Source organism: Pavona decussata, unplaced genomic scaffold, assembly GCF_977016875.1.
Source record: "Pavona decussata unplaced genomic scaffold, jaPavDecu1.1 SCAFFOLD_96, whole genome shotgun sequence".
Lineage (NCBI taxonomy): Eukaryota > Metazoa > Cnidaria > Anthozoa > Scleractinia > Agariciidae > Pavona > Pavona decussata.
In genome coordinates this window covers 2,243,918-2,261,047 of record NW_028145513.1, presented here as the reverse complement: position 1 = coordinate 2,261,047, position 17,130 = coordinate 2,243,918, and the positions used below count along the sequence as shown (strand labels likewise).

General features: G+C 38.1%; 1 protein-coding gene and 3 pseudogenes across 3 annotated transcripts in view; 1 reads left to right on the top strand and 3 right to left on the bottom strand.

The window, feature by feature from the left end:
- The window catches only part of LOC146472909 (protein pelota homolog), a 65,673-nt gene extending 51,488 nt beyond the window's left edge, over positions 1 to 14,185 (bottom strand). The window contains exons 1-3 of one of the 2 annotated variants that reach the window (XM_085119147.1): positions 14,026 to 14,125; positions 12,374 to 12,433; positions 2,774 to 2,866 (exon numbers count right to left, since the gene is read on the bottom strand). In XM_085119147.1, coding sequence (XP_084975273.1) covers positions 2,774 to 2,866; positions 12,374 to 12,433; positions 14,026 to 14,066 — 194 coding nt within the window. In that variant the 5' untranslated portion in view covers positions 14,067 to 14,125. Of the gene's footprint in view, positions 1 to 2,773; positions 2,867 to 12,373; positions 12,434 to 14,025 lie in introns of both variants that reach the window. The other variant, XM_085119148.1, reaches the window with a different exon arrangement.
- On the bottom strand, positions 592 to 2,385 carry LOC146472911 (uncharacterized; annotated as a pseudogene).
- On the bottom strand, positions 5,692 to 9,873 carry LOC146472910 (uncharacterized; annotated as a pseudogene).
- Positions 14,186 to 14,255: 70 nt separating the features above from the next.
- LOC146472908 (uncharacterized) lies at positions 14,256 to 16,694 on the top strand (annotated as a pseudogene). The gene is made up of 2 exons (XR_014866510.1): positions 14,256 to 14,383; positions 14,728 to 16,694. The product of XR_014866510.1 is annotated as an uncharacterized LOC146472908 (transcript).
- The last annotated feature ends 436 nt before the right edge of the window (positions 16,695 to 17,130 follow it).

The window sequence follows — 17,130 nt, the reverse complement described above, 5'->3', positions numbered from 1 at the left end:
GAAGCAGGCTGGACCTAGACCTTTCTCCTGGCAAGAGAGTTTCCATGCAAATTATATATATATAATTATATTAAACACAAATGAAGACAAGACACTTTTTAAAGGAATACCTATATTTCGACCAACTTGTCGGTCTTCTTCAGGGTGAATGAAGAAAAACCGTTATACACAAATCTATACTTCGCCACTGAAATACGAAAATGCGCGCTACAACTATATCCGAAAATAACAGTAACAATCCGAACATAAACATAACATACGTGCCAAAGAATAGCACGCGCACAGAGAGTATACGAGTGACAAGGACAAATAAATGCCATAATAACGGGAAAATTACATCCAAATTACCAACTAGAATATATAATAAGTAATTCTATAGAAAAAACAGAAATCTAAGTTCGGATAGACATTATACGTTCCCCCCTATTTTGGCTAAAAAAGAAATCACTCTCATTGAGCCCATCCGGTTTCAAGGATCGTAACCCTTATGCCCATAATTTGGCCTTCCTTAGCAAGCAGATCTTCTTTTGCATTAACCTTATTTCAGTGGCAAAGTATAGATTTGTTGCAGTGCAAGTGATCAATAAATTACCATTTCCTTAAATAAGTTCACAGTATAAAAGATGACATAACATTACAAAGATGATTACATAACAGGGCGTGATAACACATGGTAGCAGAAAATTAGCAAGTGATGAACAATCGGTAATTACTAAGCGGAAAACTATAACAATGCGGTACATAAATACGAAAGAAAAAAAATAATTAATGAGCGAATACAATACAAATAAGATAAGAAAAAAAGAAAAAGTTTCTAATTCGTCTTAAGTCAACTGGAAATGTCAAGAAACCAGCGTAAAAAATAGCAAGAAGGCGAAAGTTATAACAAAATCCCCAAACAAAGCCCTTGAAACCATGCCACGGCAAGGCACAACAGGCGCTCCGAACAGGGCCCTTAAACAACAACATTGTAATAAAATCCCAGATGGGGCCCCTGAGATTACCTAGCGCTAACAAAGCTAACAAGATCCATGGCTGGGGCCTTTGAACAACTAAATTTGAATGACCGCCAAATTTGCAAGTTATTTTCATGCTAATTGTAGTTTACTCTTTTTTTCGAGTGAAATTCTTGACATTTTGTTCAACCCAAAAGGTGCCAGAGAGAGCAACTGTGCACTTAGTTGAATTGTCTGCAGTCGCCTGCATTTGATCAATACATTGGAATGAAAAGTCGCTTAAATCGTGCGGTGTTTAGTTGAAATGCACCGGTACCTCACAAGTCTTTTTTCTGGTAATCATAGCAGACTTGTGGTTGCGAAATCTCACTCTTAAGTCGGTTGTTGTAAAACCAATGTATTGCAGGCAACATTTCTTACACAAGGCCAAATAAATAACATTTTTGGAATCACAATTTGTAACTCTTGCCCGTTTGAAAACTTTGGAAAGAATTTGATTCAACATAGAAATTGCGGCAGAGATTGCATCTTGTTCTTTTACATTTAAAACAGCCCTGAACCTCAACAGCCTCTTCACGCTCGGTGTTAGGGCCATAACGAGATGGCGCTAACAGTTCCTTAAGGTTTTTAGATCTGTGAAAAGAGGCTATGATGGAATTTGGAGGAAAAAGTTCTTTTAATTTGGGGTTGGATTCCAAAATATCTAGGTGTTTTCTAATGATGCGACCTGTACATCAGGTAAATTTGGATTAAATGTGGTCACAAATGGAAATAATTTCTTCTTAGATTTGGCCCGAGTTCTAAGTAAATCACTTCTAGATGTAGTTGAGGCTTTAAGAAATTGATCGTCCACTAATTTACAGGGATAACCCTGATTGACTAGATAACCCTTGTATTCAGTCGTTCTCTTGGAAAGAAAAACTTGTTCAGAGCAATTTCTTTGTAACCTTGTCGCTACGTCATAGGCAATAGCCTTGAAAACGAGTTTAGGATGAGCACTTGACGGTGGGAGGTACTAATGGCTATCAGTTGGCTTTGAATAAATGTCTGTCTGAACAAAACCCTCGACAAGATGTAAAGTTAATTCTAGCATGTGGAGCTCACATTCAGAAAAAACTAATTCAAATTTTATAGTAGGATATAAAGAATTTATAAATTCAGTAAACTCATACAGCCTGTTGCCAGAGATCAAAAACATCATCACAGTATCACCACCATAAAGCCGGCTTTATGGGACCAGAAAATTTAGTTGAAAATCTATTTCCCCCTTGGCAAGATCCGAGTAACTACAGGCATTCTTTGGGCCCATGGCTGTGCCATGAACTTGTAGGAAAAAATTTTCTTTAAAAACCAAATGATTGCTCTTTAAACAAATTTTTACTGCTCGATTATTAACGCTCTAGTCCTACTATTGAGCACTCTTGCCCATGTATATATGTATATGTATATGTATATGTATATGTATATGTATATGTATATGTATATGTATATGTATATGTATATGTATATGTATATGTATATGTATATGTTGTAGGTGAAAATGAATCCAGGTTAAAATGATTTCAACCTAAATTGATTTGTATTTTCCTTTGTTAAGGTTGAGTAATTTACATCTGAAGGAAAGGAAAATACATATCAACCTAGGTTGAAATCTTTTTAACCTGGGATTCATTTAAACCTACAACGCACACAGGTTATTTTTGTGAGGTTAGCCTCTTTCAAGAGATGTTTATTAAAAATCTTTCTAATCCTTACCCTAAAAGGAATGAAATTTGTTTAAGTGAGTTCACTGCTTACAGGCCTTAACCTCCACTTACCTAATAGTTGTTGATTTAAGGCGGTCGCCAACAGCTATAAGGTTGTATGCATGCCACATGTCTTCAGCTTCCTCTGGGACAAGGACAACCAACCTACATATATCAAAGTATCACAATATTATATTTCTACCTAAGTTGTTACATTTAAACTACAGGCAAAGGGAGGGAAGCCTCGTGTTAGGGTTATAATTTTCACATTTGTTAACTTAGGTTGACAACTAACCTCCTCAGTTGAGTGCAGATTTTAATCTGCATTTAATAAATTAAACAATGCTTCTATTGCACAACTAATATATACTAATGATCAACTGTGCATAGCATGAAACACAGATAAATACATGCCATAACCATAACACTAATATTGAACTGAAGAGCCAATTTAAATATCACCTACAAACTGGTCACTGTTCCAATACAAAAGTATGTGAAACAAAGATCAACAAAAGAAAGCTTTTTTTAAACTTTTAAGTATCGTTAAGTCAGATCAATATTTTCCAACCCATGAAGAGCCAATGGCAGTGGATTCCACAACTCAGGGCACAGTGAACAAAATATATCTTTTTGGTGACAGTCCTTGGCAAAGCTAGTATCACTGAAAGGCTCCTGTGAGCCAACTTGTGGATGCAGATGACACATTAGTAATTGATATTAAAGACACGACACTACCTTGAAAGCTAAAAGAAATTATATCTTTGCCCGATAGTGATCATGTAACGAAAAACAACCATTCTTGTCCTAAAATGATTGTAAACTTATTCCATACATTGAATAAGGTTATTCTGATGCGCTGATTAAAAAATTTTCACGTTTTTTTATTTGTGCAAAGCTCATGCTGGCACTTTACTAATTGAATTTTTAAACACAATTATTTTTAAATTCTAAAAGACACCGCACTTTGACGTAAAAAAACGAAAAAAACATAACTTATTGCTCATAATTATTTCACAAAAGATTTCCATTCTTGCACTAAAATGATTGTCAAATTATGCTCTACAGATTGAATAAGATTATTCTGATGCACTGTGAAAAAATTCTCCTGTTTTTTCCACCAATTGAATTTAAAACACTGAGGTTCTTTCAAATCGAACAAAAATTTCTTGATTTCCGCTGTTGAAACTATCGAGCATCCCTTAGAAGTTCCTCTTTCAATTCAACAAAGCAACAGGTGTGTTTTCCTTCCGAAAATGTAAAATTCGCTATTTCCACCAGCACCAGAGTGAAATTCTGCTACATTGCGAGTACTCATTTACTGCCATGCCTGAAAGTTAACAACACGAGCCAACCAACCAACCAACCAAGTGAAAACCCCACCATCGCTATAACTTGTTCATTGAGCATGCGCGTATTCACAAGTTAAAAAGTGGATTAGCTGCAATCCAAAATTATAGGTATTAGCAGTCTTCTACCTAGCTGGGCTAAATGCACATGGTCTTGGGTTAAGCAGCTAAAACATTTGATGATTTTTTGAACAATTCCCTTTTTTTTTCTTTTATGCAACAATCATTTTGAGGGATCTACATTCATGGCTTCCGGTACATTTCAGGATAATTTCTAAAATCTTGCTGCTGACCTGTAGGGCTGTAAATGGACTTGCTCACGTTGTGTTTGCATTGGCCAAAGCAAGTCAAATGGGTGACTTGAGTCCAATTTCTTGACCTGGACATGAGTTTGCTGAGCAATCTGAGAAGTTGCTTGGCCAACAGAAATCACATTAGAACATTTCTTTTCAAGTTCTTGAGAAATGGTCTGATCCCTGGTTATACAATCTGGGCAAGGATTTTTATGGCCGTCTGATGTTAAAAAAAGCAATGCAATCCAGAGGCTTGTTGAAGCTAAAATCTAAAGTCTTCATATGTACATGTACTTGTGTATGATGAAAGCTAACACAAATGCATTAGTATACATGTAAATATCTCAAAGTACACTTAACCAGCATTTTGTGCTGTGAGTTGTATGGTCATGATTTCTTCCATGAAACTTACACAGAGCTTGCCCTCAGGCTTATTTAATGAAGTAGGAATGAAAATGTGTCGTCAGATTTCAAAATTAGGGTCATTTTTTTGTAAAAAAATTAAAAGGTTTTTAAAAAGGCGATTTCCTTTAAACACTGACTACAGCAACAAAATTAATAAAATCTTCTTTATGCTCAAGCATTTCTAACTACAATGTAAGGGTACCAAACTCAAATAAGTCAATAATTAATTTGAATATTTCTTGCAAAAAAGCTTGACACAAAAATGTTACCACAGCACCAGAATATAGGAATGGGCCAACTTAATACAAGTTGCATAGACTATACGTCAAACACAATTACTGTCAGAAACTTCATTTCATATCACAATTGATCACTTAATGTACAGAGTATACACAAAAGCTGTCACAAAACCACTTACTCTGTAACAATAAAATTGTGTGACAAAGGAGAACATAGTAACTGTATAAAAACAGACTAATAAACATGATAACAACATCAAGAACCTACAATCAGTATTGTAAGTTCATAGAAATAGAAACACATGATTAGTCCTTAGAGTTGTTTCTTCAAAAAACTTTGGCCCAATAAAAAAAAAAATTAGATGTCGGTGTTTCTGAGGGATGGGGCTGACTGGACACAGGGGAAAGCCCCACATATTCCAAATAACACTAATCTTTAAGTCTTGTCGACAGCAAAAAGTATAATTGTGAACATGCACCTGCTTTTTGCAGTTTGACTTTACATTAATTTTACACTGTCATATAAATAGGGTCTTCTAAAAAATACCTATCTGAAGGGGGAAAAGCTCTTTCCACACTAGGAAACATAAACAATGTGTTTCCAGTTTTACCCAGATCTGTGTGGACATGGTCTAAGTAGTAACTTAATATAATGCCCCTATGTGGTAACACTTCAGTAAGTGCAATTTTTCTCTGTTCCAGGGAGATCTAGTAATTTGCCACGTCCATTATATGTGTGGACTGCATTAGAGGGTCAACAACATCCAACACATAGCACTCTATAAGTATTGGATGCCTATTATCCAAAGTGATTGGTTTGACAACAATGTTATCTTCTTCCAAAGGAGAGGGGCCCTCTGGATCACATCCATATCATCTGGCTCTCCATGGACATCCCCTAAGCAAGGGGATTATTAGCAAGTATCATGCCATTCATCTACATTTGATATGGGGGCCAATTACCCTCAGTGTTGAAAGCTTCAGATAATTCAGGGAATTGTTGATTCTGGGATAAAAATAGTATGCAAAGTGAAAAGCTGAGTGGGATCCTCCACATTAAGAAGTCCGGATGATTCCATCGCATAAAAAGTATAGAAAGACAGGTGACTTGTAAATACATCGGTAGACCTCTCGCCAGAGATGCTCAATCCTCTGATTATGAGTGGAGGTTCCAGCAATGAAACTTGCTCTTCTTTCTCCTCGAAATTGTACCACTGCACTACAACTGAGGACGTTTTCAACTCCAATCATCGATGCCCAATGCTCACCATCTCTGTTGACTGCATCCAAAACAGGTCAAGCACTGTCTCTGCCAGGTTACTTGAATAACACTTATTATCTTCTTGAAAATCCATCTATACAGCCATGAATGACAAGCTTCCAGTGTATTAACGAAAGGTGCTCATCTAGGTGCCACAACGAATTGGGCCATGGTACCTGGTAATTGAAGAGCTGAGAGCATAACCGACTTATGTCGAATTTTAGCCCAGTTTTCGATTTCGCTCGGATTTGTCCCAATTTTTGCTCTCCCTGGTTTTGAAAACATTTTGCGGTTTTACAATCGTGTACAAAACTCCTTGAGAAAACCAAACACCAACAGCACAAAAACCACTTGCTTACTATTTCTCTCTTGTTAATTCTACCACAGAACTTTACTTCTTTCTCCTACTCCCTCCCCCTATACAATGACAACCGAAAACAGATGTAGAAACCACTCACTCACTGTTTCTCTCTTCTTAATTCTACCACAGTTATTTCTCCCTCCCCCCCTCCCCCTTATGCAATGTTGATTTGGAAGGTGATGCTTGCCAGGAGACTGTTCGTGACCCAGAAAACAACATTGAGTTGAGGGGGGGGGAGGGGAATGTAGTGGTTTCCTTGTTTACTGGTGAACGTGCTTGGAAGGGTAATGTTGTTAGAGATGTTGTCCACGTCGTACTCGTCGGTTAAGAAGACTCGGACCGCGTGTTCTTGTTGTAAGGTAACCGTGCGTATTTGGGAAGTGGAAACGTTGGAATGTAAGTTACGGCTTTCGGTCAGCCAAGTCCTATGGTGAAAGAAAGTTACTCTTTTTAGCCGTAGGTTAAGTGTGGCGCAAATAGCTTTCGGGTGATTTCAGCAAAATGCTTGTTCCAATTTTGTGTTTTCCTTTCGGGGCGATAAAACCAACTAGTAGCATAACGAACTTCAAGCAACACTGTCACATTATTTCATTAACATGGTTGTAACTTTTCACTTAACCGTAAGGGAAAATAACTGCATTTCATACAAAGACCGGTCTCTTGAAAGCCAGTAAGGCCGTAAGTCACGCAGTGCGTGACATAGAACTTGTTTTCTTTCAATGCGTAACAGTTCTCGCCCTCAGTTCTCGCTTATTCAAATCGTGTTGCAGGAAAGGAAATGGCTTGTTTCGAGATAAACTTTTCTCACAATGAAAAACCGATTTGTTGCCCTTCTATTCTACCCCTTTTGATCACAGCAAAAGTGCGTCTTAGTAATTTGGCAACAGTTCTCGCCCATGTCGCAATAATTTTGAATTATTTTTACGTAATGGGGTGAGAACTGTTGGAAAATAGATTTCCTCTGTGAAACACCTTTAGGAAAGCATTTCAACATGGCGATCTAATGATAAACAAAGCATTTACACGCTGCCAAAGGTAAAACATTGCCAACGAACATATATAAATGACTTTTTAGTGGTGAGAACTGTGGCCGAGAAGTGTGCGGACATTTTGATGACGTATTGTATCTGAGGTGCGTTTCTTACATTCCTGTCACGCACGTAGTAGTTTGTAACAATCAAATGAAAGTGTAACAGAATTCTTTTCGTTTCTCCCGCGAGAAAGACCGCTTTCCTGTGGCGTGGTTCAAAGACAACAAGTTTATATTTAATACAAATATTAATACTCAATGCATTGTCCTTTTGGTCATCCATAGTGACTATAATGTTATCGATTTTTCTTTAGAAGATGGTAACAATTCCCAATGGCATTAATATGAAACACAAATCGGCGGAAAAAAATACTGAACAATGTTTTTCAATCGAATTGAAGTTCACATGCAAAAATTCGGACAATCCGAGCAAACTCGAAAAACGGGCTGAAATTCGACATAAGTCGGTTATGCTCCCAGCCCTTCAATTACCCTTCGCAAAACAAGAATTCCCCATCTCAAGGCCCTGTTACACGGGTCCAATTGAGCTAAATGTTCCCTTACTTATTTAGTCCATCTATAATTTTATATAGATAAACTTTGTACTTGTAATGTGTCCTCAGATCTCCCCGCCTCGATTAGTTCATAAGCTATTTGCAGGGGAAAAGTAAAATAATAATTATTTTACTTTACTAATTATTAGTAACTGTTATATTTCTAATTTTGAATAAAATGTTGTTGTTTACTTTTCTTCTTTGCACTCTCAATCCCAGGGATCTCAAATATCCTGTCATATACACTTGTCCACTTCTTGCTCCATGTTCATGTAATATATAATATCGTACTACTTCATCTAGACTGTTCACACTCCCCTAATTTGCCATGGGATTTTCGAGACTCGAATGCTTTGATCCAACTCTCCCTATCTTGGTTTAACGGCAAAGCAACCCAGGGTTTCTATAGAGGGGAGCAGGAGTGGGGCGAGAGAGGCGGGAAAAGTAGGGAGAGCTTCTCACTGTCTTGTGTTAAAGGAGTGTGTCCCAACTTTGTCGCCTTGACCAACTCCCTAGAGATAAACACCTCAAACTGGAGGAAATATGATATAGAGTCCATGTTACAGTACAATTTCTGTACCATTTCAAAACAAAGTACAGTTGCAAAATAAAGCATAGGACTTTGCAAAAGTCTTTCAAGCAAGGATAGGCATGAAATTCCAGTGCGGTACAGCTACTTGCAAAGTGAATTTCAATGCAAGTGGAACACATCCAGAACATTCCGTTGACTCCAAAAAAGTAGTGCAGCTCACAGTGAAACCCGAAATTTTAGATACATGCTGTCCACCATTTCTATAACCGATCTTTTAAAAACACACCTTAGAGTTAAAGTGAATCCACAAGATGGAAAATCTTGGCTTGTTTGCACTAAGTACGCACTAAAAGTTCCCAACACAAGCACCTTGTGCAAGTTTATCAGGATGGCCTTATAGCGCAACAACAATTATAGGGTTGCGACGAAAACGATGATCAGCATCATTTCAAGCTTTTTAACTTTGCTTCACCCCAGAGTTTGAATTGTTTTGCCAGGACAAATGTCTGGTAAATTAAACTCTTTCCAAATCCAGTTGGAAGCACTGCCAAAACATCTTTGCCTCTAATAAATGAAACGCAGCTTCTTCCTGTTCACGTTTTAGAACTGGGCCTTCTAGCCAACGAGACAAACGATTTATATCTTTCAAAACATTTCACAAGATCTTCAAAACATAACATTCCTCACTAGCTGTAGTTTTAGAACTGGCAGTGAAAGATAACTTGAAGAAACTTTTACAGTCTCCCTATTTCTCAGGCTCCTCCTACCCCCACTCAACGTACCCTGACTAGGGTCCCCCTTGGTGGTTAGACACTCTCCCAGGTTGTGCTCACCTTTACAACTGATGGCGGGAGTTCGACCGAAGCGTACGAATCAAGAAAATCCCACAGAGAAATATGGGACAGTGAACAGTCTAAACTTTGTCAAACTCGTCATCAGGCAGTTTATTAAACGACCTGAAATCTTTAAAACCATAATCTTTGATACTCCTAGATATTGTCCAACGAGATACTCCTAACATCTCCGCAATTCTAGTGTAAGTAAAGCCCAACCCAGGAAGTCTTCCGGGAGCTCTGCAGAAATGTCAAAAGCTGGTTTACCAGGCTCACCTGCAATGGATCAAAGGTCCAAACTCCAATTTCTTCCATGGCAATTCATCAAGCAGGTTAGCAATTTTTTTTACCGGAAACTAGAATGGTTTTACAGAAATGTCAGAATTGCATCCCAGCCTGGTGAGAGTAGAGAATTTTTAAGGGAGCTGTTTTCATTTTAGGATCATTTGGTTTTTCCAAAGGAATGCATTGAGCCAGCGATTTTCTAGCCTGTGTACAGCCGCCCCCTCCCCTCAGGAAAAATCGTTTTTTCCTAAGGGGAGGGGGCGGCTGTACACACTCTTAAAATTTTTGCAAGGCTAAAAAATGTATTAAAGTAAGGACCCCATCGACTAAGATTAATGTAATTAAAATTTCCCTTTCATAAAGTAAGATGCATCAATGTTGACTAAGATAACCGTCTCTCAAATGAAGATGATTGAAAGACAATATATAAGGATGGTGCCTATCATTGTTACTGCGCATGCATTCTGCACATCTTGAGATACTCGGGTTTCCTATGGGTGGTGCCTACTAATACAGGGATATTTTTCCGCAGTTTAAAACTATACAGAGAAAAAAGAACTTGGCAAATGCTTTTGGTATCTCAAAAGAAAATTGGGGGTAACCATGCATTTTCAGAGATAATAAAGCTTCAATTTAGGAAAAAATCCCATAAATTGCTCTATATTTGGGGGAGCAGGGGTTGGCGCAGTGTTTGAGCACTCGCCTTCCACCTATGTGGCCCGGGTTCGATTCCCGGACTCGGCGTCATAAGTGGGCTGAGTTTGTTGGTTCTCTACTCTGCTCCGAGAGGTTTTTCTCCGGGTACTCCGGTTTTCCCCTCTCCTCAAAAACCAAGATTTGATTTGATTTGATTTGATTTGTAATTAGCTTTCTTGGATTGCAAAGCGCCTTTGATCATTTAGATGTTAAAGGGCGCTATATAAGTATTAAAATTTAAATTTTTTAATTTTTTATTTTGGCGCTTTTTAAAGATATTATAGCCTAACTATCTCTGAAAAATGCTTTACTGTTTACTGGCAATTCGCAGTGATGAGCGTAAAAAATTGCGGGAACGAGCACACTTGGCGAATTCCGGCAAATATAATCGCCGATATCTGATATGCCAGATATCAGCAATTTTATGCGCCGATCTCTACTCTCCCTGTTTTAGTTCTCGGCCAAAAAAAAAGGCTTACTTGGAAGAAATAGAAAATTCCAACACAAAAGGATCCAAATTTTGGGAAGCCCTTCCTGATTGGTTCATTTACAAAAATGCAGACCTCATTAGGAAACAGGACTTCTTTTCTGATTGGTGGATTTTGATCCAAACTCAGACTGCAGACACGGAGTCTGGAGCTTTGATCCAATACAAGCTCTCACCTTGTTTAGAACAAGCTGATTTAATATACTCCTCAACCAGCGGAAAGTGGAGAGTTACAAGAATTTGGAGACAACAACTTCAATATTCAAATAACAAGACATCTGGACATAAAATACGGGCTAAAGCCCTGGTAAACGTGGTAACTTACCGAATTGAATCTCTGGACAGAAGATTGAAAATGGAAATGAAGAAATTACTGTCCCTTTTTTTTGAAAACCAAAGATGAGTCCAACAATTCTACTGCATCACCAATCAGAGGAATGAGTGTAGTGACAATCTGCATTCCCTGCTATTAGAGGTCTCTATGATGTTAAAGGACTTTAAAGGGGAAGTATCATGCAAATTTGCTGTTATTTCAAAACCCAAAAATGTTTGTCTGTCAGTAGAAACAACCAAATAATTGTCACGTTTGTTACAAATTATCACCCCAGTGCAATAAAACTGTCGATTAGTGCCTCTGGCCAGAGACAGAGTAGGCCGGTATGGATTGAAACTTGAAAAATGTTAGGCTAACGTTTCTCAAGTTCTCGCATTTTTGTTTCCAAAATGCGCTAGAACAGATCACAAGTTGTTCCTTTCTGGAATTGAGTTGATTTCTTTCCTCTCGTCATTCTAGAATTATTTGGCAGCTGATTGAAGCTCTTATTTCATCATTTTTAACAGAAGATTTCAACAACCCCATGATACTTCCCCTTTAAGACCAACAAAACAGTAGTTATTGGCCGCGGCCTGGCCTCTGTTTTCCTGTGAATTTACAGTAAGCTAATTTTGATAAGTTGTACGTGTCATTTTAGATTTGGTGTAATAAAGTACTATGGATTGAAATTGGTTGTGTTTTCATTGCTCCATATATCATGTTCAAGCTTAGCTTAATGGTATAAAACGCTGCCTGTCAGTTTTTGAATGTAGTGACCGTTGTTAGATTTAGGGTAGCTTGCTTCGAAACTTAAATTGAGATTCTAAAGCATCTAGAATAAGATTGTTATAATCTTGAGTTAAGGTCATTCCCCTGTTTTGCAGTGCGCAACTCTACTGTGCACTATGGCAAAATAAAAAATTTACACTCATTTCTAGCTAACTACCGAGTATCACTCAATCTGACTTGCATCTGACAACAAAATTCTTAATTTGCATTTTGCGAGGAAATTAAGGTGTTTTAATAAGACTCACCCCAGTTTCTTCGCGGAGAAACAGTTTTGAAGCTCGATTTGCCACTGCTTTGTGAAATATCTGCAAAACCAACCCGGTGAACCTATTTTCTCTTTTCAGATTTCTAACCACAATATCGTTTCCAACTATGGTGAAAATTTAAGGAAAATCCTAGTGTTAGAAATGTCGAATTTTGGCCTACCTTCAGAGGTAACGAATTAAATTATTTTGTTGAATTTCTCAGTAGTAGTGGTTAGCAACAGTTTTCAAACAGATTTCACATTGAAAATGATTTATGAACAGGGAAAAAATTCTATGAAATGAGCCGTTAACTGTTCTCTTCAAAAAATAATTCCTGTTTTTGGCAAATGCTCTATTATAGTCCTTTTTGTCCAAACATGCAGAAATCACCATATTTCAATGCTTCGCTGCTGAAGAACAAGCATGGTGACCCCCTCTTTTTATTTCATTTGTGCAGTTTACATATAGGGTAAAGTTTAGAAAAAATCTGAGTGTAGGTTCTATTTTAAGGGAACGACCTTAAGATGAAAATATGACTTACCACAGCACTTTGAATCTAAGAAAATATCATCTTAATCTAAAGGCTGGTTTCCATATGATCGCGGATCGCAGATCGCAATAAGGTCTGAAGTGATGACAAAAACGCAGCCGTAACTAATCAAAAGACAAATAGCCGTGATAAGAAACACAAGATCTCAGCTACAAAAACAAATAGGCGGCCGGATAAAGATTATTAAACAGTTCAAATCCTAACTAGAGAGGCTGTACTGTCACCGGACGCACTCAGAAACAAGCCAAACGTACCAAACCCAAATAAAATGCCTCAACGGGTATAAGAACGACAGTTGCTCAACAGGCGATAAACGCAGCACTCGTATAAGCCCAGAAATGACAGAAATGACCTTTGATATCAAAATACAAAACATGCGACAGTTGCATTGTTTAGTCTATCATTATAATTTTTGTTTCCGGCGGTGTACATTACCTTTTGTGTTTCCTCCAATCAGCGCCAACATCCAAAATTCGGACGTTCGACACAAACTTCTGAAAGGTTTTGTGTCAGGCCTTCCTTTCCTCTTCTCCCCCTTCCCCTCCCCGTCCCCCTCCCCTTCCCCCTCCCCTTAGGAAGGCCTGATACCCAGGCTAATGGAAACCAGCCTTAAGACGCCATCATCGTATAAATAAGAAGAAAGTCGTCTTATCCTAAGATGAATCGTCTTCAAATGACATTTACGCGCTGTCTTACCACAGCACCAAAATTAAGTGCAAAAGACGTCTTAAAGTAAGATTTCAGTTTTTACGGAGGACCAATTTGCATCAAGACTAAGATTGCTCAAATCTTGAATTAAGACTTAAGATGAAAACTTAACTTACCGCAGCACTTTGGATCGAAGACAAAATTATCTTAATCTAAGATGCCATCGTCGTGTAAATAAGATGAAAGCTGTTTTATCATAAGATGAATCGTCTTCAAATGAGATTTACGCGCTGTACGTCTTACCACACTGCGGTACCAGAAATACGTTGACAAAACGACTTAATTTTACGGCATGTAGCATTAGCTAGCATCCTTTTTTTTTTTATTTATTTATTTATTTTTTTTCATACGTTAGCTTCATTTTAACATCTTCCTCCTACATTTATATACTTACCCCGAACTGTCCTTTTCAAAGTTCTTCGCTATTAGCTTCATATTTGTGAAATTAATATCCTCTGAAAGACATCAAGACATCGGAACCATCCGCCATCTTACCACATCTCGGGTAACTACTTCCATTGGTGTAAGCATAGTTAGTAGAGGGGACCCCGGCAAACTTCAAAGGGCGAAACAATAGAGCGGTCTCTGATATTGAGTTGGTCCGTCACGTGACCATGACCGTGCACACTCTCAAACAAAATGGCGGATGATACAAACGATCTCTTCATTTTCGGAGACGAGTTTGAGGCAATTCTAGAGATTTAGAAAGCGATGGAGGCCTGGAGGAACAATTTATGTCAGCAGTGAGTGAAGTAAGTGTGAAGTGTTTTATTTCTTACTTCAGTAAACTGATATCGAGCCCTGAAACGTGCATATAAAGTTGTAAACAAACAGAATATGATCAGTTGCAATTGCTCTGCGCCAGACTACCGGAAGCTGTGGTTATTCGTATAAGGTCTGAAAAGATCCCCAAAGAATGTAAAGACATTAGACTGATATTCACTTTAAGTGTGGAGTCTTTCTTCACGCAGTCATAATTAATTCCGATTTATAAGCTTAAACAACTCGAAGGTCAGCAATGCAGGTCAACATCAACAGTTCTTATGTCTCTTTACGTTGCATATCATATTTATATAGTATGCCTTACGTTGAACAGGTTCAATCTGATGAGCTTGTTTGCCAACTTTGCGGGAAAAAATACAAGACTAAAGGTGGTCTTCAAAGACATACTAAAGCCAAGCACGGTCAAAACCAAGATGAAGATCAACAAAGATTACTTTCTCCAAGCATCCTTGCTGAAATAGTTAGCAGTGCCCTACTTAAAGTGACAAACACGAAGGTTTTCTCTGCCAGCATCAGAAACGAGTTAAGTCTGTATACATTTCAACAGCCTGAGGAACAGGACTTTACTAAGCTTAAGAAGATTTATGATGGATTGGTAAAGAACAGTGATGCTGAGAAATTTTATGGCAAATTTTATGAAACGATTCCTTTAGTTTCCACAAGATTTTTTAAGGGTCTTTCACAGACTTCTGCAACATTGCTGTCAACCAAAGTGGCCGACTGCATGCTAGCATTCTGTAAAAAGGAGAAGTCAGCTGCCTACAACAACAAAGAATCTACTGTTGCACTTTCAGAGAGGGAGAAAGCTGGCCTGCAGTATATTGGCGGATATGTGTTGCACAACCTTCACAACAAACACAGTGGGAGGAACACCACTGAGAGTCAACAGGCGATAGCAATCCTAAAAGCGGGAAAACTTGAGACCTGTACTGAATCACAAAAGCTCGTCTCAACTTTAAATCGTGGTGGGCTGTGGTCCATAACTGAGCCTGCACAGAACATTTTCTTCAAGACTGAACATTATTTTAGACTTTATACTTCTGAATCTGGCTTGCAAAAAATTGACCTTGCCAGCATCACACACAAATCAGTCACTGATTGTGATGTATTATCCAACTACCATTTACTCCTGTCTGCAGCTGAATTGCCATCAGAGATTCATGTCAGCAAGGACATCTTACAGAGCATTGTTAACATGTATGTAAGGGTGCATTCATTCTCTTTTGCTAAGGACATCATTCAGTGCCATAAGATAAAAGCGAAACAAACAAAGAGCAACTCTCTCCGGAAAGAAATCAACAGAAGTTGTCAGGTGGAACAAGTGCAAAGGCAGGAATAAGGACAATAATTCAAATGTTTATGGACCAAAAATAGACTGTTAACTTTTTTATGTACCTGGTAGTTGGTTTTGTTTGGAAACAGTACAAAATGCACTGTGAAATAATTTCAGCATAGAGTTCTTTGAGGGTTGGTGAAATTTCAATCGAGTCCGGCAATCGAACATAATCAAACTTGCAAAACTATTGGCACTCTAGGTTGTAATTGAACCAAAATAATCGAGTTTGAAAATAGAGCACACATGTTATCCCATACTGTGTGTAAACTCAATCCACCGGAAGGGGTTTGATTGTGTTCACTTCAGTTGCCTATACCAAGGGAGGGCCACTGCAGGACACAAAGTATTGTGGATGAATGTTTACATTAGGTTAATGAATGAGATTTGGGTGGCATAGTTGTCAGAACTTTACAGTATTAATTTTTCTTGACCGAAACTGCCATGCAGATTACCCCTTTGGTCCTTTTCTACACTCAAGACCCCTCAAACAAATTCAGATTAAATGTTCAAATTCCCCTGACTACTACAGTGATAAGAATATGTATGTACAGTACCAGGGGGATACTCGGGTACATAAGTGATGGGGAGGTGCTAGAACCAAAAGAGTCCAATGGCTCAGAACGTAACCCCCAAAAGTCCTGATTTCTATGCAATGAACAATTTCCATCTGAAAAAAGTCCAACAGTAAATTTCAACCTCCAAAATAGTCCAAAATCAAAAAAAGGTCTGCACCTTCCTGATACTAATGACCCTTGGTAGCTCCACTGGATGTACAGGCAAACTGCTCTTTTGGCTATTACACACAGTTCACTTGGACTAAAAGAGACCCAGTCTACATAATATACCTCTAAAATACAGTCACCTATATAATATGGACACTTATACGAAATTATAGTCTCTTCTGCATTAATGAATGTAATTAAAGATGGCAGGCTTTTAAATTTTTTTGGTAGTTCCCCTTGGAAGAACAATATTCTGAACATTAACTTTACAACAATTATCCATAAATCATATTAATACTGTTCCATTGTCACTAAATAATTAAGTGAGGCCTCATGTGCCACACGGCATAACGAGGATATGTGAGCGAGTGTGAGTCCTTAATAGGCCATTTTCATGACGGCGTCATTTGACTACAAATACCAGCATTCATTTCGTTTTCCTTTTCAAATTCAAATTTTGTAATCGCAGTGGAGAGCAAAGAACAATGGCTCTAATTAGCATGAGAAAACAAAAAACTGAAGGATTCTGGTAGTTGTAGTCAAATGATGCCATAGTGAAAATGTCCTATTAAGTCAGTTTGTCGTTTCTTGCGACATTGCAGCGGATCGTCAGTGACTTGTTCCCATGATCTGCGTTTATCCTTTCGCCCTCTTGTGT